General features: G+C 35.1%; 1 protein-coding gene and 1 pseudogene across 1 annotated transcript; both read left to right on the top strand.

Moving 5' to 3' along the window:
• The first annotated feature begins 382 nt into the window (after positions 1-382).
• LOC127118563 (elongator complex protein 5) lies at positions 383-4,663 on the top strand. The gene is made up of 8 exons (XM_051048775.1): positions 383-793; positions 965-1,131; positions 1,224-1,270; positions 3,050-3,119; positions 3,246-3,448; positions 3,543-3,632; positions 4,106-4,181; positions 4,273-4,663. The coding sequence occupies exons 1-8, from the start codon at positions 534-536 to the stop codon at positions 4,458-4,460; spliced, it is 1,101 nt and encodes a 366-aa protein (XP_050904732.1). The 5' UTR covers positions 383-533; the 3' UTR covers positions 4,461-4,663.
• A 12,868-nt stretch (positions 4,664-17,531) lies between these two features.
• Positions 17,532-20,833, top strand: LOC127122325 (cytochrome P450 CYP736A12-like; annotated as a pseudogene).
• The last annotated feature ends 1,921 nt before the right edge of the window (positions 20,834-22,754 follow it).

The following is a 22,754-nucleotide window of genomic DNA, read 5'->3' as shown; positions in this document are numbered from 1 at the left end:
GTAAACCGGAAGTCTTCAAAGAAGAGTTCCCGAATACAGAAAAATAATACCGGAATTCTTCAAGGGTATGTGTCACTTTGTTAATCAGAATTCTTTCAATAAGTGTTCCCGACCGTTTTTTTATAAAAAGAATAAGAACTCTTTACGTAAGTCTTCCAGTTTACTGTTTGCAGTGTTCCGGATGTCTTTTTCAAAGTCTTCCGGTTTAAAAAAAATATATACCGAAAGTCTTTTTTCAGGAGTTCTTGTACGAGAGTGGAATGTGTAATTTTCGAAAATATCAACTAAATAATAAAAATGAAATAGTAAATTAGTTAAAAACAATTAAGGATAAAATTGGTATTTTTAAAAAATGGTTGGGATATGAATCTAATCGTAGGGGTATGGCGTAAAATTTCCCAAAACCCCTCCTTGTGTCTTGCCCAAAACCCAGCCGGCAGGTCTGAGCAGTGGAATTGTTGCTTCTTCTACCTTCACCCTTTTCGATACGAATCATTTCTAAAACCTAAACCAAAATTCCAGAATCTCCTAAAATGGCAGATTCAATTTTTAGATCCTTAAGAGATGGCGCGTTAGAAGGAGAACTTGCACCAACTCTCACAATCAAAGACTCTATAGCTTCACCTTTTTCCATCCACATTTTCTCTCACATTCTTCTTCAACTCTCCTCACACTTCGCCGCACAAAAATCTCATAATACCGGTATCGTCATCGTCGCGATTTCTCGGAGTCCTTCGTTTTATGCCGATTTGTTGAAGAATAAGGGATTGGAACTCGCATCTTCCAGCAAATGGTAAATATTTTTAATATAGTGGTTTAAACTGTGTAGTTTGTAAATTGAAAATCCATGACATTTTTCAATTTCTAAATTCTGTTCATTGAGAGAATGCAGTTTTGAAAACAATGTTTTGTAATTTGTTTTCAAAAACTTGTATAACTCCTTCTCTAATGTGTTACTTTGCAGGATTCATGTTTTGGATTGTTATACCGACCCTCTTGGTTGGAAAGATAAGACAAGGAAATCTGGAAATGTTAATGTTCCTTCTGAACAAATTCCACTTGATGCTACTTCTTATAAATCAGTCAAGGACATGGATAAGTTATTTTTGGCGATTACCGATCTCGGCCGAGGTATTGCTAACGGTTTTGTGCTTTGAAACGAGTTGTTCTTTTTGTCTACTTTCATTTGGATGATTTTTTTCTTTCAATTATTATACTTTCAGGTTTAGTTGGAGAAAATAAATCCCGGTTCTGTGTTGCTATAGACTCGGTAATACCATTGACTTCACATAGCTTTGAACTTAGTTGAATTTACTGTGTTGGTCTGTTTTAGTTGATGTTCTTTGTTGCTTTCTGATTATAATTGAATATGGTGATTAATGACTGTTATATGCTTTTAGCTCCATATTTCATGGTTATGAAACTTATAGCTTTTTTTTTTCTTTACTTTTCCTTTCCAAGCTTACACAAATATCCTTTTTCTTTTCTTTTTATAAAACGATCTTTTGAGATTTCCGGTTCCTTTCTGGAATTATCATCTTATCTTTGATATGTAGCAGTACAGCCACAAACTTGTATCATAGATTATTTCTTTTCTTAAGAAAGTATTGTGTGGGAGTCTTGGGTTACATTCTATGATTCATACTGCTTCTATAGGTTAATTTATTATATATTTTGTAACTTTCTCTAAAAAGGTGGTAGAGACTTGGAGCTTTTGGATGCCGTTCTATCTTTATTCTTTTCAGTTCAATTCTGATAGGTTACCTACCTTATTCATCGTTACGTACTTGAATTGACTAGGTTGCGTTAGTCACACAGTTAAGATGGGATGGGAGTAGAGGCACGATATATTGTCATTTGTGAGAGAGTAGGAGCTTTGGCTAGGGAGGCGCAAACCCTTGAAGTTCTGCAATATTTTTGTAACTAGGGAGTTTATCTCTACTTCTTTCTACTAAAAATCCCAATACTTATCAACTTAGAAAGGGAACCTTAACTACCAACTGATTATTTTATAAAGTATGTTTCCTTAACCAATGTTACAGGCTTGGGTAAAACTGGAAAATATGAAATGAATGTCAGTTTTTCTTACCTTTAGAATTTCTAGAAATAAATGAGTCATGAAGCAGATATAATGATATCATGTTACAATTTAATGTTGGATGGTTGTCAAAATCTCGATCTAAATCTTAACATCATAAGATTTTACGATCTCACTCACCTCCAACGATCCAGATCTTAAGTAAAATGTGTGTTGTAGCTAAATTGTGAAAAGAATCGTAAAATCATTGATTATGAGCGATCTTGGCCAGTTCGGGCCATGATCGACCATTTTCCGGCCACCACCAAGACGCAAAGGCTTAAAAATTATGGTTCGGACAGTGATAAATGCATGCCTTTTGAAATATGAAGTTTTAAATTTAGGATTTAGAGAATAAACATATCAGTTGTAGGGTTTGTTTTAAATTAGACTTGTGACAAACCAAGTAATGGGCCAAATATGTCCCTAATGTCTAACAAATTCCATTGATAAATGGTAATTAAGTATAAAAACTCAATGATACATGTCTAAAGAATATGATAAAAGGTTATTTTCCCACGATTACACTTGCCTACCAAAATATCATGTAAAAATACTTCAAATATTTAGTATTATTTATCGCTTTAGTAGTATCTTACAATTTTTATTACGATCTTATGTTTTATGATCTTGCCACCCCTCTCGATCTTACAAAAATAATTGGGTAGAATCTTCTGATCTTAGTTACAATCTTATGTTTTACGATCTTGTCATCTCCTCTCGATCTTATGCAAGATCCCGATCTTGACAACTTTGTGTTGGACACCATTTATGTACTTGTCTGTAACTAACTATCTATTCTTTTTGTGCCGCAAGTTTCCGATTTTTCTTTTACCCTAGAATTACTGAGCAACACTTAACTTTCAAAATCATTAGTTTTCTAATTAAGACTGTCCAGTTTCTATGTTTCTCTTGTATTATCTATTTGTGTATTTATATATATCCTAATGGATTCTTTTTGGATATTATCAGCTAAGTGAACTGTTGAGACATTCATCTTTGCAGTCAGTTGCAGGCCTTCTAAGCAATCTGCGCAGTCATGGTACTTTCTCTTGTACTATTTGAACAAGGTTTCTTGCATAATAAGTGTATTTTGTTGTTATTGAATTAAATACTTTAGAGTACCAGAAGTCCAGAGCGGGTGAGCTAGTTGATTATATGCTTACAGATCAAATTTCAAGTATATTTGGATTAGTGCATTCTGACCTTCATGAGGAGAGGGCTGCAGCTACTCTTGAGTACATGTCCTCCATGGTGGCCAGTGTAGAACCAGATCATCATTCTTCAGAGAATTTCTTATCAGAGAAAAATTTTACCCAAGGAAAATTTAATGCCAGACTTAAACGCAGAAATGGACGCGTTAGAGTGCTGGTGATCTCTTTTTTTCTGTTTGTGAAATATTTTTGGAAAGACTAATCTTAAAAATTGGCGCACTGATGTAATACGTCTCGCGTCTTTTATTCAGTGTGAAAAGTTTAAAGTTGAAGCCGGAGGAATCAGCTTTGCTTCTGTTTCAGCAGAAGATGTAACAACTGTTGCAGGCTTACTGCCAAAGGTCAGTCTTTAGTTTCTTCGAAGTCACGTCTCTGTCACTAGAAGCAAAGGCCCAAGTTCTATCTGCCTTGTTATTATTAGAGATTAATAATTAGTTTTCAGACAAAATGATCGATAAAAGAGATCTTATTTTCGTTGAAACCCCTTATCAAATAAAGCTGATAATTCACACGGTGTTTTTTTTAAGGAAATGAAAACTTTTTAGATGCTAGGTCCTATTTGGTTGAACCGTCAATGTACGACTATAATTATTATGAGTATAATTATTATGATAGCGAGGTATAAACTGTCTTGGAGAAACATCTCATGTTCTGAAGCCATGCCTACACACGCTAAGCACCTAGTTTGTTCATATACTTGTAACCGCACACGAGGATACTTTTGATAGCAGAATATGCATGTATCTGCTTACGGCAGAGACCGAACAAGAAATGGTTTGTGATATGAAGTTGGTTGACTTTATGTTTTTAACAGGTACAGTTTAATCTCCAGCTGTCAGAAAAGGAGCAAATTGACAGGGCAAAGGTTGTGCTTCCTTTTGAACACCAAGGTATGAAATCAACATGTATTTGCTCCTCCGTTTCTTACAATGTTCAAATCATATATGTACTTTTATGCTTAAGCTCTTTTCTTTCTTTTAGGAAATGGTAGTCCCATACAAATTTATGATGGTAGAAAATCCCTTGAAGAGAGCAGCAGTGAGGGGGCACCTCTTTCAAGGGGTGGTAAAAAGGAGGATTCTACCCTAGGTGAGATTATATATTTTCGTGATTCAGATGATGAGATGCCCGATTCTGATGAAGACCCAGATGATGATTTAGATATATGATGTGCTTTAGTTAGTGTCTTCTGTATCGTTAGGTGACTTAGATTAGGTTCGTGATCAAACAGAGTTTTATTAAGAAAAATCGGCTCGGTATTGTTTAATTGCTCGTAAGTTAATAGTGTATCACATTACATCATATTGTACAGCCTACATACATATAGAAACCTGAATTGGTTTTTATTGATTTTGAGAACATTTCTGCCTAATGCTCATCTTTACAGACTCACCAAAATTGTTAAAATCAGAAGTTAACTTGTGAAATCTCTAGGGGTCAAATTTAAGTTGGACTCGGTCATTTTCACAATTTTCATGTCAACAATTTTCACATTCAATAGGTTGTTTTATTTTGTTCTCTGTTTTGGCTGTATAACTAAATTTGCTTGTAGTATATAAGTATAATGTTATGTATATATTATTTGGGTTAAATATTTAACTGGCTCCTGTAATTATACTATTTTTTGGTTTTAGTTTCTGCAATTTTTTTGGTTTGGTTTTGGTATTTGTAATATATCGGTTCCGGCATTTATCATTTTCAGTTTGATTTCTACATAGCAATCATGTTGGGGCAATGTCTATGTCAGGGATTTGCCCCCAAATTGTTCGGTATACCGAACATCCTAATAATAATAATAATAATAATAATAATAATAATAACTCTATATGATTAACGTATTACTTGTATAAATCTCTCTTAAGCCTTAGAACTTTATACAAACCCACAAACATTCATTTTTAAACATGTCTTCTGCATCGATTCTTTCTCTCCTTCTCTTCACTTTCACATTCACATATATTTTATTCAAACTTTTCTTACATCCAAAACAAAAACACAAGAAGCCACCAGGTCCATCAACACTACCAATTATCGGAAACCTTCACATGTTAGACAAACTTCCACATCGAAAACTTCATTCACTCTCCAAAAAATATGGCCCAATCATGTCCTTACAACTTGGTCAAGTCCCAACTGTTATCGTTTCATCTTCAAAAGCTGCAGAGTTGTTCCTCAAAACTCATGACATAGTTTTCGCAAGCCGACCAAAGATTCAAGCAGGTGAAGCGATGTTGATTAGAAAAGGGGGACGTTTGCTTTTGGAATTGGGGGCGCTACAAGAAGAGCCTCTTCAAACTGCAGTACTTACCGCTTATTCAAGATTTTTTAATTATTTCTGATGTAACAGAAACTTTTGAGACATGTTGTATAATTTTAATTTAAAATCCTTTTTATTGTGATAATTATATAAATATTTGGATCATTAGGAATTTGGAATTAATTAGAATATTTTAGACTATGAAAATTTGGGTTAATCGTGTAACCCCTTGTATTATGCATTGGTCTTTTTTGATTATATGTAATTTTGGATTATTTGGAATTTATTTAGAATATTTTGGATTATTAAATTAATTATGCAATTAATCCCTTTTAAAACATTCTAAGCTTTATTCCAATATCTCATTTGTGTTAGTTATTTAAAATGCTTAAACTCTAATTCCAATTGAAAATGGATTGGGCCAATAATCAAGTTGGACTTTCAACTTGGTCACTTCTAATTATGTTTATTATTAATTTAAATGAACAATATGAAATGTGCATCATAAGCAATAAAAAACAATTCCAAAGTGAGTTTAAAATATTGTTCATCACCATAGTCTTTTCCAACAATCCATCTTAGCTTAAAACAAAATATATGTTAAAAAAATGCAACTTGAGTTTAGATTTTTATGAAGGATTGAGACTTTGGCATAAACATGTGGAAGTGAGCTTAATAACAAACGATTATAGAAAATATCCATGACTCTTAATGCTTACTAATAATCAAATGGATTTTGGATTAGTAATGTAAAAGGTTCACACCACACTTTGCAATATTAATCATGTGAATGGCCCATTTTTTTTAAAATTAAAAGTTCTCATGGATAAACCAAAATGGGCCTTGCTAACCAAAAATGCACATACCTTCCCATGCTTCAGTAAAAGACAAATGCAACAGATATCTTCTTAAAGATCTCAATAGATGAAAATGTCATTGAAGACTTGATGTCACCAAGGGCTGAGAAACCTTAAAATAGAACCTGTGTCTTTAAGATACAATTTATGTCTTATAACATTGGGTAGTGAATGCTGGTTGAAGATTTTTCCTTAGCCGGACAAAATTGGGGTATGACAGCTGCCCCTATTTAGTTACCTCAAACCGGAAAGTAAGAATGACGGCAATCTTCGTGTATTCGCGGTGGGAGATAATTAAATACAAAAAGACCCAAATTTTGTCCTAGGAAATGCAAGGAAGAAAATACGGGAAGAAAATATAGTGAGAAATAGTAAAAGACATTATCCCACAATAAAATGGAACAGTCAAGACTTTCCGTGAGGCGCCAGAACAGTATCTTGGACATCTCAGTCGAGATATGTGGAATGGCATCCCTAGCTAAATCTCAAGACTTTCCAGGATGCTAGACTAGTATAAAGAAAATCTGGCATGAGACTCTTCATTTTGATGAAGCAGCATCTTAAATAGTAAAAGTGAGATTCTCCGTATCGAGTCGAAACAACATCTTATACGATAGAATTAAGATATTCCAGCAAAGGGAAAAAAATACCTTAATTGAATCTAAGACTCTCCGAAGATATTAGAGCAGTACCTCTAAAAAAAATCTGAAATGGGACTCTTCATATTGATGAAGCAGCATCTCAAACAGTAAAAATGAGATTCTCTGTATCGAGTCGAAACAACATCTTATATGATAGAATTAAGATATTCCGGCAAGGGAAAAATTGAAGGAGAATTGCGGTCCAAAACGCAGCGGAAATTAAAATTTTCTCCTTTAGAGATCCTTACGAATGGTCATGATCAGTGATAGAATATTTACCTCTTGTGACGATTGAAACCTTTGGTGCAGATCTCTTGTGACGATCAAAACCTTTGATGCAGATCTACGGAGCGATCACGAACGTTGAACGATGACAACGTCTCTACTCAGTCCACACGAACGGATTCCTTCAATCCCAGTGCTAGCTGGTACGAATGAAGGCTTTGAGTGAGTGTGTGTGTGTGTGTGTGAGAGAGAGAGAGAGAGAGAGAGAGAGAGAGAGAGAGAGAGAGAGAACGAAAATAATACAACCGCAATCAATGCTTCTGCGCAAGGGTTCTATTTATAGAACCATTTGTGTGAGCTTCAAGCTAAAAAACCCACTTAAGTGTATTTTGGCCCATATCTTATAATATACCCAAAATCACTTAAGCCCATGGTACCTTACCATATTTCGTAATCTACTTAAGTACACCGTACCTTACGATGTTCTACAACTCACTTAAGTGCACCGTACCTTACGGTGTTCCTTAGTTACTCTATCTCTCATCAATCCGTCCTTTGTGTGTGACCCAGTAGGTTTTTCGCGGCATTGGCAATTATATTAAATCATGTATTTAACATAATAAATAGTGAGCGGTATCTAGCAACACATCACTGCTACTCAAGACACGAAAATGTCATGTGATCTGACAAATCCTTCTGTGATAATACTTATGTGCATAGTTACCCTTTTGCCCTTATGTCTATATTGAACACAAGGCATAGACCGTGTCATCCTTGTCCAGTTCAATATTGGGCCCATAGACATTTATCCTGTTACGCAGGATGGGCAAATTCCATCTAGGTCACTCATGTCCCTCAGCATGCTTTGTGGAGTACCCATCAACTATCTTTATGGTTGTCTAGTTACAGACAATGTTTGATCAACAATAAAACACTCGACTCTACATCTAGGGTCCATAGTGGTTTCAGGTCGAAGAGTGGTATACACCATTATCACCATGAGAATAACTTATGACACTTTGCATAACATTCTATATAGTATTCTCATAGCGGGTCAATCCGGTATAAATATTACTCTTAATATTCATACCTATGTTTAAGACTTGATAACTCCTTATCCATGATCCATGAGATGTGATCATCAGTCTATATACATAATAGTCTTAATGCTTTAATGTTATCCCACTTCACAATAAAGCTCAACTATGGATACTTTAAGAATAATGTCCTTATGTTCAATGTGATCTCATGATCAAGTCACACTTGATACATTAAACGGACTAGCTATTCTAGGGACTTTATTAAACAAACGTAATAAAGAAAAAGCCTTTAAATGATTCGATACAATTACCAAAAGTATTGGCCTCTAGGGCTTACACCAACAAAAATACCTTAATTAAATCTAAGACTCTCCGAGGATATTAGAGCAGTATCTCTAAAAAGAATCTGAAATGAGACTCTTCATATTGATGAAGCAGCTTCTCAAACAGTAAAAGTGAGATTCTCTGTATCAAGTCGAAACAACATCTTATATGATAGAATTAAGATATTCCAGCAAGGAAAAAATTCCTTAATTGAATCTAAGACTCTCCGAGGATATTAAAGCAGCATCTCTAAAAAGAATCTGAAATGAGACTCTTCATATTGATGAAGCAACATCTCAAACAGTAAAAATGAGATTCTCTGCATCGAGTCGAAACAACATCTTATACGATAGAATTAAGATATTCCAGCAAAGAGAAAAAATACTTTAATTGAGTCTAAGACTCTCCGAAGATATTAGAGCAGCACCTCTAAAAAAATCTGAAATGAGACTCTTCATATTGATGAAGCAGCATCTCAAACAGTAAAAATGAGATTCTCTGTATCGAGTCGAAACAGCATCTTATATGATAGAATTAAGATATTCCAACAAGGTAAAAATACCTTAATTGAATCTAAGACTCTCCGAGGATATTAAAGCAGTATCTCTAGCAAATAAATGAGATTCTTCAGATAAATGAAGCAGTATCTCAAATAAATAAATGAGATTCTTCGGATAAATGAAGCAGTATCTCGAATGTTCGTCTGTTGGGGGATTTTTTTTTAAGAAAGGACTCCTTTTGAGGGAGATTTACTAGAAATGCTCTGCAGGGGGAAAAGCTCATGAGAGACTTTTTAGGGTAACCTCTGATTGGGGAGCAATGATTGTAAAAAAATGTTGGGAATATCATTTTTAATTATAAAGTTGAAAAATAATTTGCTGAGAAAATAATCCCACGAGCATATGCAGGGAAATTACTTCATTTGGAAATGAGAAATGTCCAAGATACACATGAATGACCTTGGATCCTAATATTTTATATTTGATTTTTGTATGATGTCCCACTTTAGGTGGGAATTCCATGCATGGGATGATGCATGAGATGCATGCAAGTATGCAATTGCTGGGGATATTTGGCTGTGCATGCGGATGACTTTTGTGTTTTTTTTTAAATTCCCGTTTTTGTGGGGAGTGTTATGCATGGGTATGTTGATGACTGGTATGCCTGTTTCTTTTAATTTTCTGTTTGGTAGGAAAACCACTTATGAATGATTTATATGATGCATGTTAGAATGCAAATGGGTAATCGGATATGCCCCGGTTAAGGCGTTTTTGCTTTGGGGTATGATGCCAATAGTGTGGACTTTTGTTATTGGGGTGATCAATGAAGATCATGTTTTGATGCTCCTACTAGGTGGTTTTTGGGAATATATTTGGGTTGCTCCAGGTTACTGAAAGGTTCAGACTTCTCAACACGCGATACTCCATCAATGATTTATCAATGTTTCTGCTGGAAATGCAATGAAGCCTTGCCCTGGTTTAGCTATACATTTATGAGAGGTGTGAATTAGTGGTTGAAAGGAACATAGGTATCTGCAAACAGTTCCTACACCCTTATGAAAGGCAAGAATGAACTTGGAGACTAAAGGATTCGTCTGCTTACTGTTTCAAAAGTGATTTTACCACTTTATTCAAACATGTGTTTTATTTTCTCCAATAATTTTAAAAGTAATGTTTATAAAAAATAAAAGGTGCTTTGCAAACAAACAGATAAAATATAAAAATGATTTGGGCATAACTTTTGTTGAGAAGATTTTCTCTTTTATTGATTTGACCCTTAAGTGGGTGATTGTACATAAAGATGCAATTCCTTAATGAGGTAATTGTTGTGCATAGAAACAAAATGGCAATGAAAATTGAGTTCTTATTGAGTTTCCACACTGCTATGATCTTTATGTCTTTGATAGTCCGAGCACTTTACTTTTGAAAAGTAAGGTAGATTGATTCTTTGTCTTCGAGGATACGCCAGACACCTGAAAGTACAACTCTTTGCCTTGGAATTAATCCCTAACTTTTGCCTGGACCGCCCTTTCGGGTTTTTGATCCATCGGGATACCCATTTTTGCCTGAGTCGTCCTTTCGGGTTTTTAATTCAGCGGGTCAATTCTTTTATTTTCATCCCTACTTTTTGCCTGGATTGCCCTTTCGGGTTTCCGATCCAAAGGGATAGCCATTTTTGCCTAAATCCCCCTTTCAGGTTTTCGATTTAGCGGCTTTTATTATTCCACTTTTTTAGGCGAAGTACTTTTTAACAGCATCAGTGTTGGTGGGAAGCGGCAACTCATCACCATCCATAGTAGCTAAAATCAGAACGCCTCCGAAAAAGGCTCTAACCACCACAAATGAACCTTCATAATTTGGTGTCCATTTCCCTCTGGAATCTTTGTGAATAGGTAAGATTTTCTTCAGCACTAAATCTCCCTCTTGAAACACCCTAGGACGAACTTTCTTGTCGAATGCCTTTTTAAGATGCCTCTGATAGAGTTGACCGTGACCTAACGCTTTCAAGCGTTTCTCCTCGATAAGGTTGAGGTCGTCGTACCTTGATTGAACCCATTTTGCCTCGTCTAGCTTAGCCTCCATCAAGACTCTCATCGAGGGGGTCTCTACTTCTATAGGGAGAACTTCTTCCATATCGTATACCAAGGAATAAGGGGTTGCCCCTGTTGAAGTTCGTACCGACGTGCGATAGCCATGTAACGCAAAAGGTAACATCTCATGCCAATCCTTGTATGTGACAACCATCTTTTGGATGATTTTCTTGATATTTTTATTCGCAGCTTCAACAACCCCATTCATCTTAGGTCGATAGGGTGATGAGTTGTGATGCTCGATTTTGAACGTCGCGCATAACTCATCCATTGTCTTGTTGTTGAGATTGGACCCATTATCAGTGATGATCTTGTTGGGAATCCCATATCGACATATGATGTTATTTTTTAAGAAACAGGCGACTACGTGCTTTGTGACATTCACATAAGATGCGGCTTCCACCCATTTGGTAAAGTAATTTATGGCCATCAATATAAATCTGTGTCCATTAGATGCTTTGAGTTCTATCGTTTCGATCATGTCGATGCCCCACATAGAGAAAGGCCAAGGTGATGCTATGACATTCAACAAAGTAGGTGGTACATGTATTTTGTCAGCATAGATTTGGCCTTTGTGACATGCTCGGGTGTAATGATAACAGTCAGCTTCCATCGTCAACCAGTAGTAACCTGCCCTTAGGATTTTCTTTGCCATGGCATGCCCATTGGCGCGCGTACCGAAAGACCCTTCGTGTATGTCCCTCATAAGCTGATTAGCCTCGTGTTTGTCCACACACCTCAACAAAACCATGTCATAGTTTTGCTTGTACAACACCTCTCCATTCAAAAGGAACTTTGATGCCAACCTCCGGATGGTCCTTTTGTCAAGGCTGGACGCCTCTGCCGGATATTCCCGCTTCTCCAGATACTGTTTGATATCAAAGAACCAAGGTTTACCATCCGACTCTTCTGTTGTCGTCAGGCAATGAGCAGGTTCATCAAAACGCCTAATTTCAATGTGAGGCTAATGGTTGGGCCATATTAATTTGTACATGGAAGCCAGAGTTGCTAAGGCATCTGCCATCTGATTCTCTTCTCGAGGAATATGAGAGAAAGTGATTTCTTCGAACTTTGAGAGTAGCTTTAGTACATAATCCCTGTATGAAATTAGGTTAGCATGTCTCATTTCCCAATCGCCTCTGATCTGATGTATGACTAGAGCGGAGTCCCCGAATACTTTTAGTATCTTGATCTTCAACTCAATAGCTTCTTCCAACCCTAGTATGCGAGCTTCATACTCGACCATGTTGTTTGTGCAGGTAAAACATAGCTTTATGGTGAACGGTAGATGGAAATTCTTGGGAGACATCAGTACTGCCCTAATTCCATGGCCTATTGCATTTGAGGCACCATCAAACATGAGAGTCCATCCTGCATTTAGCTCAGGGATTTCCTCTAGTTCAGAGTCTTCAACATCCTTAACAGCCATGATGTTCTCATATGGGAAGTCACATTTCAAAGATTGGTAATCCTCCAGTGGTTGGTGAGCCAAATGATATGCTAATATGCTTCCTTTGACCGCTTTTTACGCAACATATTGAATATCGTATTCTGACAACAACATCTGCCACCAGGCAATTCTACCAGTGAGAGCTGGTTTCTCGAATATGTACTTGATGGGATCCATTTTAGATACCAACCAAGTCGTTTGAGTTAGCATGTACTGCCTGAGACGCTTAGCGGCCCATGCGAGTGCACAACAAGTCTTCTCGAGTAATGAATATCTGGTCTCACCATCATTAAATTTCTTGCTCAGATAATATATGGCATATTCTTTTCTACCAGTCTCATCTTGTTGTCCCAATACACAACCCATGGACTCGTCGAGCACGGTTAGATACATGATGAGAGGTCTCCCTTCTGCAGGGGGCATCCGAATCGGTGGCTCTTGCAAGTATTCTTTAATTTTATCGGAGGCTATTTGGCAGTCATCGTTCCACTCCACGCCTTGATTCTTCCTCAGAAGCTTGAATATTGATTTACATGTTGCAGTAAGGTGAGAGATAAACCTGGCGATGTAATTTAGTCTCCCCAAGAAACCACGGACCTCCTTTTCAGTCTTCGGTGCAGACATGTTTTGAATGGCTCGGACCTTGTCAGGATCTACTTCAATTCCTTTTTGGCTGACAATAAAGCCTAAAAGCTTCCCAAATCGAACCCCAAATATGCATTTGTTAGGATTAAGTCTCAACCTAAACTTCCTCAAACGAGCAAATAGTTTCCCCAGGTTGGTGATATGTTCTTCTTCTGTCTGGGATTTGGCAATCATATCATCGACATACACCTCAATCTCTTCATGAATCATGTCGTGAAAGAGAGTCACCATGGCACGTTGATATGTTTCCCCAACGTTCTTTAATCCAAACGACATTACTTTGTAACAAAAGGTGCCCCAAGGGGTAATGAACGTGGTCTTCTTCATGTCCTCGGGATCCATTTTAATTTGGTTGTATCCAGAGAAACCATCCATGAAGGAAAACACGGAGAACTGAGCTGTGTTATCCAACCAATACATCAATGTGAGGTAATGGGAAATCATCTTTGGGACTAACTCTGTTTAAGTCTCGGTAGTCTACACACATGCGGACTTTTCCATATTTCTTTGGTACTGGTACGATATTGGCAACCCATTGTGGGTACTTAGCACAAACCAAAACCATTCATTTGTAAACATGTCTTATGCTGCAATACTTTCTTTCATTCTCTTCACTTTCACATTCACATATATTTTATTCAAACTTTTCTTACATCCAAAACAAAAACACAAGAAGCCACCAGGTCCATCAACACTACCAATTATCGGAAACCTTCACATGTTAGACAAACTTCCACATCAAAAACTTCATTCACTTTCAAAAAAATATGGCCCAATCATGTCCTTACAACTTGGTCAAGTGCCAACTGTTATCATTTCATCTCCAAAAGCTGCAGAGTTGTTCCTCAAAACTCATGACATAGTTTTTGCAAGCAAGCCGACCAAATGATTCAAGCATCTAAACTCATGTTTTATGGTTTCAAAGGGGTGGGGTTTACTGAATACGGTCCTCAAATTACCAAAATGCCCATACACACAGAAAAACACCAAATTCCAAGTATAATGAATACAATACACCATTAGTTAAATAAAATACTCTATTTAAAAGTTGGGGTGTTGCAACCCTCACTTATAACCACATGTTTATGCAATATATTGCTTGATTGAGACTCTTAACACACCCCTTATGCCGTTATGCCCATGATTGAGTATTTGGAGTGTAGAATTAAATAGTGAGTGATCCGATAGCAGAAATATAATAACAAAATGTCTACCGTATCTTAAACAAGACTCTTAATATCATGTTATCCTTATTCTAAAAATCGATTTTATAGGGATAGTTAACCTAATCTAGAGTCATGGGCGGATCCACAAATTATTTATAGTGGAGGCTAAAAAGTAATGATGTATTTTGATTAAAGAAAAAAGAAACAAATTTTTACAAATACATACTTTTTTAATGAAAAAAAATCAACATACATGAAGTTTTCAATTATTCTCTAAATCTTTTTATTTTATAAAAATATTTAATAATTTTTCATTGTTAACATTATTAAATATATTTATGTAACTATACATTTATTCAAGAAAAAAAATATAATAGCTAATATCACTAGTTGAGAAAACCCCCTTAATAATTATGCTTTTTAATAATTAAGAATAATCACTTGCTTTAATATTGATTCAAGTAAAATTTTAAAATCAATTAATAATATTAAAATATCTAATACATTTGTTTTGATAAAAAATCAAAGAAACACAATTATATTCATTAAATAGAATTACTAAAGGGAAATAAAAGACAAAAATAAAATTGATTAAAGAAAATTATATATTTAAATAGAAGTGTTGAGTGAATGAAGATAGTGAAAGAAGATTTTAAAATAGCGATTTAAAATCCACAATCCACAAAGAGTGGATCCGTTCCTGGCTACAATTCTTAATCTATGAGCCTTAAAATTAGAGTCTATATTTTTCAGGATTTTTTTAGTTCAGTCCTAGATAGTCCGCTATCCATTAGGGCTAACCCTATATGAGCCGAGGTTAGCTCATTAAACACGTATAGTTATAAATTTTAAAAAAAAATATATTAATACTTATATTATTTTACTCTAATTTGTAGTTTATTTTGATCTTTTAATTAAAAAGTTTCATATTAATTTTTTAACTGTTCAAAACAAACAACTTTAGTCTCATTAGTATTGAATTTAGCAATTGTTTTTTAAATTATTTTTATAATTAATTAGATAAAAATGATTAATATGATATATTTTGAAGAATTGAAAGACCAATATGATACTATTCTAAGTTAAGACACGAAAATAAATATCAAGTTAAGATAAAGAAAAAAGAAAGATATTGAATATTTATATTTACATAAATGAGAAAAATACAAATTATGAGAGATTAAATTCTACACCAACAAATTACACCAATGTCAACTAAAATTTACCCATTAAATTCAATTAAACTTAACAAGTTAAATTGAGTTTAATATTCATAGTTTTTATCCTCAGTAAGAAAATAGTATTTCCATATTTATGTTTCTTAGTCCCTAAAATCCTAAAATATAAAAAAATACTACAAGAAATTTATTATATATCAACAACTATATTTTATTACGGTCATTTGAGTAGTAGATATAGGTAACATAATGCCGTTAGTATTTATTAGTCTTTGTAATATATTTTAGTTTGGTATTCGAATTAATTTTTATATGATTTATTGGAGTTCAACAATGAACCTCCATTAATAATGGACAAGAATCGGAGAAGATGAAGATGAAAGAATAAGAAGAGAGAAAGAGAAATATTTTCTAACTAACTTTCTCTATTAAAAAAATCTGTTACAAATTCACTTTCATTTAGGCTTATATAGATTCACTCAAACTCAAATGCACATTAAATGCAAATTCAAATTCAAATGCAAATATAAATTTAAATGCAAATGAAATTTAAAGCTAAACTAACATGAATGTTGAATTACATTCAACACCATCCCTTAATTCACATTCAAATTTAAAAATCAATAACACTAATTCCATCTCTCAAATTGATGAAGTATTCAATTTGGATTGCATTGATCAACACATTTGCAAGTTGTTCTTAAGTGTTGACATGAACAACCTCATGTACTTCGTTCTAAACTTGATTGTGTAGAAAATGGTACTTGATATCAATGTGCTTGTTTCTTTCGTGCAACATTGGATTCTTAACAAGATTTATGGCAGATTTGTTGTCAATTATCAATATGACTGGTTTGCTTACCTTGAACTTCAGTTCCTGCAACAAATCCATCAGCCAAACAGTCTATCAAACTGACAAAGCACAAACTATGCATTTAGCTTCACATGTTAACAATGTAACCACTGGTTTCTTCTTGAAGTACCAGTAGGGACTCCCATATACATAAACATGTATCTTTTTGTGCTTCTTCTGTCTACTTTGTCACCACACCAGTCAAAATATGAGGAATATACTAGCTCAGCAACATCTGACACTCCAGATGAAAACAAAATTATTATAGCACAACTTTTTTTAAATAAACCCTATCAATACCTACTATACTTCTGCATGGATTTCCACGCTAAAATTATTAGGAGTAAAAGTTATACTTCATCCGTCTCATAATTCATTTAATCGTTTTATACATATTTAAAAAAATAAAAAATAAAAGAGAGAATTATATTTTTATCAAAATATTCTTTATCATATATTGAGAATGATAAAAGTAATATTAATTAGAGGGTAGAATTGAAAAATACGTATTAGAAATTGGAATAAATAATTCGTTTTGAGAAATCATTTTATTTTAAATAAGTCATTTATGATGGAATGAAGAGAATAATTCTTACATTATGTTATAAACAAAATAAAATTCAAAAACAATATTAAAAATGAATAATTATTTTTTGCTAAATTTAGTAGAGTTTCACGAGCACTTTGCTAGGGCACAATAGTGCCCTTCTAGGGAAAAATTAATATAATCCCATCTAGTGAAAGACAAAATTATTAGCAATATGAATTGTATAATGGTTATCATAATAAATATTAACAAGCTTGTTATGCAGAATGCCCAGGTCATGAAGGAGATAAATTAACCATTGAGCTTCACACATTTCTTTAGCTAAGGCTCGGTACTCCGTTTCAGCAGATGAATGAGAGACTATATGTTGTTTTTTGCTTTTCCATGATATGATCGAGATGCCGATGTAGAAGCAAAATCCAGTGGTTGATCAACGAGTTTCTCAACACGCTCCCCAATCTGGATCGATGAATCCTGTTAATGCAGTTCCAGAAGAAGATTTGAATATGAGTAATTGTGTTATTGCTGTCTTGATGTATCAGAGCATGCGGTAAGCGGTCTTGATGAATCCTGTTAATGCAGTTCCAGAAGAAGATTTGAATATGAGTAATTGTGTTATTGCTGTTATTGCTGTCATTTATGTTCCAGAAGAAGATAAATGAGGATCACTGGCAAAGTCAAATTTATGTGAAGGATCCATAAAAGTATTGATCGAACCACCGTCAAGGCAAATATACAAGACATAATTATAACAAGAATTGATACATCTGCTATTGTAATTAAGTGGATGTTATCTGAACTTTTAAGGAATTTAAGAGTGAAGAAAAAACTTCAAGATGAGATACTAAATGAAGTAGGACATAACAAGATGGTTGATGAGAAAAATTTGAAGAGGTTAAGTTACATAGATACAGTAGTCCATGAAATATTAAGACTTTATCCCGTTGGACCTTTATTAATCTCTCATGAATGTAGAGAGAATATAACAATTGATGGTTATTTTATAAAGTAAAAACAAGTGTTATAGTAAATGCATGGGTCATAGGGAGAAATCATGATGTTTGGTCACAAAATGCTGAAGAATTTTATCCTGAAAGATTTATTGACAAGAAAATGAAATTTCTTGGACAAGAGTTCAAGTGTATACCATTTGGTTATGGTCAGAGACGTTGTCCCAAAATTTAGCTAGGTTTGATTACAGTAAAATTGGTTATAGCCCAATTGGTACATTGTTTTAATTGGGAACTTTCAAATAATATTAATGTAAGAACAAGATTTGGTTATGCATCTGCCATTTAGTTTTGATGATAGCAATGCATTGTTTCTTAGAGAACAATTTTGTACACTAATGGTTTTTATCTAGTGTGTAGTTTTTGCTAACAGATTCTGACTCTGAAGCATTGATGTGTGACGTCATCATATTCTGGAATTAACACACTCTGACTCTGAAGAGATACAAGTGTTTTACAAGATGCTGTCAAGTTCTAGAAAGCTCTTAGACAACGATTTTGATGAACGTTTATACAGAAACTTCTGATTGTGACTCTGATTGAAGAGCCTCTGAAGGATTGTCAACCTTCAAGATTCTACACTGAAGTTCTGAAGATTCTGAAGAACAAGATCTGAAGACTCTGAAGAGCAGGTTCTGAGGAACTGTGTAAAGACTTTGAAGACCGAGGTTCTGAAGATTCTGTCAACTTGTCTCTTAATCCTTCTAAGCATGCTTCAACATCATTTCATCAGAAGCATATGAATATTAGAAGATAAGATCAAAAGGTTTTGCGTCAAGAAAATAGTACACAGTACAAGATCAGCCTTTCCTCTACTATCCTGATTTTGTGGGCTAAAGATAATACTATTGTACCATTTTGTCTCCTATATGCAAACCGTTACGTCCAGTCTACCCTCCAAATGATCTTTTAACTACCTATATAAAGGAGTCTTGGAAGAATGGAAGAAGTTACTAATGCTCACATTATTACGCTACCTCATACACACGCTCTTGCTGAATTAAATATTTTCTGTGTATATTCTTTGTAAACACACAAGAGTTGTTGTTGGTTATTGTGTGAAGATATTAATTGTATTTAACTTGTGTTAATCTACTTTCTTAGAAGTAATACTTGTAAACACACACTTGTAAATCTCAAAGTTGTTTGAGTGGTTTCCTTGAGTGACTAGGTTTTAGTCAGATAGACTCAAGAAGACAAAGACAGTTTGTCTTTGTGGTGTCTTTAATCAGTTTTAGTTATAATGGATTAAGTCCTTGTTGAGAAGGCAAAATCATCTTGGTAGGGTGGACTGGAGGTAACTTCGTTAACAGCGAACCAGTATAAAAATAACTTTGTTATTTTTCTTGTTCGTGTTATTGCTTTATTGAGTTGGTTTTGAAAAAGCGTTTGTTTTTAGAAACCCAATTCAAACCCACATTTCTTGTGTTTCTTGCCACCTTCAATTGGCCTCAGAGCTCTGGTCCTGGTCTTGATAAGATAGCAAACACTTAACAGTGTCAGATAAAGATCCAGTATGAAACACAATGGCTGCCCTTCCACCACCAGTTGCTCATACAAATGATAGAGATCATTACAATGCTAAACCTCCAATTTTTTATGGAGATAAATTTGACTATTAGAAGGATAAAATAAAGAGCTTTTTTCTAGGTCACGATGTCGATCTATGGGATATGGTAGTTTATGGCTACGTACACCCAATAGATGCAAGTGGAAATAAAGTTGAAAGAAGAGTGGTGGCAGATCAATAGAAGAAAGACTATAAGAATCATCACAAATCAAGAATGATCTTGCTAAATGCTATTTCATACACCGAGTCTGAAAAAATCATCAACATAAATATTGCTAAACCTATATTTGATTCTCCGAGGATGACACATGAGGGGAATGCATAAGTCAAAAAACCAAGGCTCTTGCCTTGATTAAAAAATATGAAGCATGTAATATGGAGGATGAAAAAACTATTGAGAACATGGTCTCAAGGTTTCAAACTCTTGTTGCATGAATCAAGGTTCTGGATAAAGGGTATTCTACTACTGATCATGTTAAAAAGATCACCAGAAGTCTACCTAAGCGTTGGAGACCTACGGTAACAGCTCTGAAGTTATCAAAGAATATGAACAACAATTTCTCTTGAAGAACTGGTTAGTTCTTTAAGAAGTCACGAGATTGGGCTCAAGGAAGATGAGTCTAAGAGAAAGAGAAAGTCTGTTTCTCTGAAGTCTTCAGGAAGATCTAAGAAGACAAAAGCTCTTCAAGCAGAAATTGATAAAGAGTATGAAGAGGAGTTAGAAGAAAATAATGAATTATATCTTCTGTCCAATCGCGTTAATCAACTCTGGAAGAAAAGGCAAGGCAAATTCAGAGGACAAAGAAGGATAAGCGGTCGTTCTGAGTCCACTTCTTGATCCATGAAGGCTGGAGCTGGCAAAGAACTGACGTGCTTTAAGTGCAAGGAGCCTGACCACTTCAAGAATGAATGTCATAAGTTAAAGAAAGAAAGGCCTAAGAAGAACATCAAAGGAAAGAAGAAGGGTTTGATGGCTATATGGGATGATTCAGGGTCTTTAGAAGATGATTATGAAGAAGAGCAGGATAACATGGATTTATTGGAGCAAAGTCATATTGCATTAAGAGAAGATGTAGACTCAATTAAAAACCAGATAAACCAACTTGTGAAGGCTATGATAACTTTAGAAAAGAGAAAGGACAATATTCAATGGACAACAGTTATTGAGAATGTCACTCCACCTCCATAAATGATCCTACCCAGCCTTAGCTTGTGCGACCCCTAGTTGATAACTCTGTTGTACAAGAGCGTCATATTGTCCGAGATAGGTGTTCCTCATATAATGATGCTGTTGAGTATCATAGCTTTGCATTCTCTGCGCCAGATTCCCATGGGACAAGCCTGGTGGTCAATACTGAACGACCACAGGATGATGAGATTGCTGAAAAGTGTCGCGTGCTAGAGAAAAGACTTAGAGCCATAAAAGGGCAATATATTTTTGATTTGGATGCTTTAAACATGTGTTTGGTACCTGGCTTGGTTATACCCCCAAAGTTGAAAGTACCATAACTTGAGAAGTACAAAGGGGATAGTTGTCCAAAACACCATTTGGTGATGTTTTGCCAAAAAATGACCCCTCATGCTCACAATGATAAGCTAATGATTCACTATTTTCAGGACAATTTGACTGAGGCATCGTTGAGTTGGTATATGAAGTTAGAAATAACTCATATTGAGTCATGGTTGGGCCTAGCTAACTCCTTTTTGAAACAATACAAATATAATTTTGACACGGTTCCCGATCGCATGCATTTAAGAGCCTTATCTCAGGAAAGAAAAAAATTGTTCAGAGGGTACGCCCAAAGATGGAGAGAGTTGGCAGCTTGCGTTGAACCACCACTTTTAGAGAAATAATTTATGGATTTATTCAAGAATACCTTGAAAAGTCCTTACTTCGAAAGGATGATTAGTAGTGCAACATCAGACTTCGCTCACTTGGTATCAATTGGAGAATGTATTGAGTGTGGCCTCAAAAGTGGAGGAATTTAAGGTACCTCAAATAGCCAGTGCATCGAGAGTAAATCCATTGTCAGTTTCCAAGAGGAAGAGGAGGATGAAGTTAATGCAGTCTAGGAAACTCCACAAGCTCCACACCAGACACCATTCTCTCCACAGGTCAGTATCATCCTACGACTCGAGGACTTCCTCAATATCAACAACATCCATACCGAAGGCAACACGCTCCACATCAGCAGCATCAACATGCCCGAAAAAGGCCAGGAAAGCCAAAGAGACATATCGATCCGCTTCCAATGCCATATAGTCAAGTACTGCCATATTTAATCAAAAAAGGACTCATAGTTCCAAAGGAACTAAATCTAGTAATTCCTCCATAGCCACCAGGCTTTAACGTTAATGCTTGATGTGACTTCCATGCTGGGGCACATGGGCATTCAACTGAAGACTATAAGGTGCTCAAGAGCAAGGTACAAACTCTTATTGACTCGAAGTTGTTCTCATTTGCGCCCCAAGATGTTCAAATCAACAATACTCCTTCACCTAGTTGTGCTGGTCCATCAGTCCATGTTATGGAAGAAATTGCAGATAATAGGTCTGAAGATGATTATCATACTGGTCTCAATGAGCAGAACTACCTCTACTCTGAAGAAGGCTAGCCCAGTAGTGAACCAAGCACGATAGACCTTCCTCTGCACTGACAACCGTTTGGCTATTTCTAGCATTTCATTTGTATTTTCTTTGTATGTTAAGTACTTACTTGTTTTCAACTATTGTTGTTTTCCTTTAATGGTAATATTAATGAAATGATCATGCATGTTTTGAACGAATCCTTTCGTATTCACTCACATTTTCTATTTATATTAAAAACAAAAATATTTCTCCCATTCACTTATCAAATTGTTGTTTTAGAAAAGATTGAAGGGATGATGATGAAAACAAAATACCCATAATTGCTAATGATATGCTTTCAGATAAAATCCTGCTGATGATGTACATGCATTGTTTTAAATCCCCAAACACTGGAGAGATAAGGAGTTAATCCCTAGTTAACCACTTTGATCCTATAAGTAGGTGTTTCTTTAAGATCTATAAATCCTTATGTTTAACCTGGGGCAGGGTAGTGTTCAATTAATCTGATTATGCACTCGAAT

This window comes from Lathyrus oleraceus, chromosome 2 (assembly GCF_024323335.1).
Source record: "Lathyrus oleraceus cultivar Zhongwan6 chromosome 2, CAAS_Psat_ZW6_1.0, whole genome shotgun sequence".
NCBI classification, from domain to species: Eukaryota; Viridiplantae; Streptophyta; class Magnoliopsida; order Fabales; family Fabaceae; genus Lathyrus; species Lathyrus oleraceus.
Note: the sequence above shows the minus strand (reverse complement) of the source record. Positions and strands in the feature narration are given on the sequence as shown.

Excerpts from the sequence above, each read along its gene's own strand:
- LOC127118563 (XM_051048775.1), top strand. The coding sequence starts at position 534 with ATGGCAGATTCAATTTTTAGATCCTTAAGAGATGGCGCGTTAGAAGGA. Across the intron at positions 794-964 it reads CTCGCATCTTCCAGCAAATG|GATTCATGTTTTGGATTGTT; the intron begins GTAAATATTTTT and ends GTTACTTTGCAG. Across the intron at positions 1,271-3,049 it reads TCTGTGTTGCTATAGACTCG|CTAAGTGAACTGTTGAGACA; the intron begins GTAATACCATTG and ends GGATATTATCAG.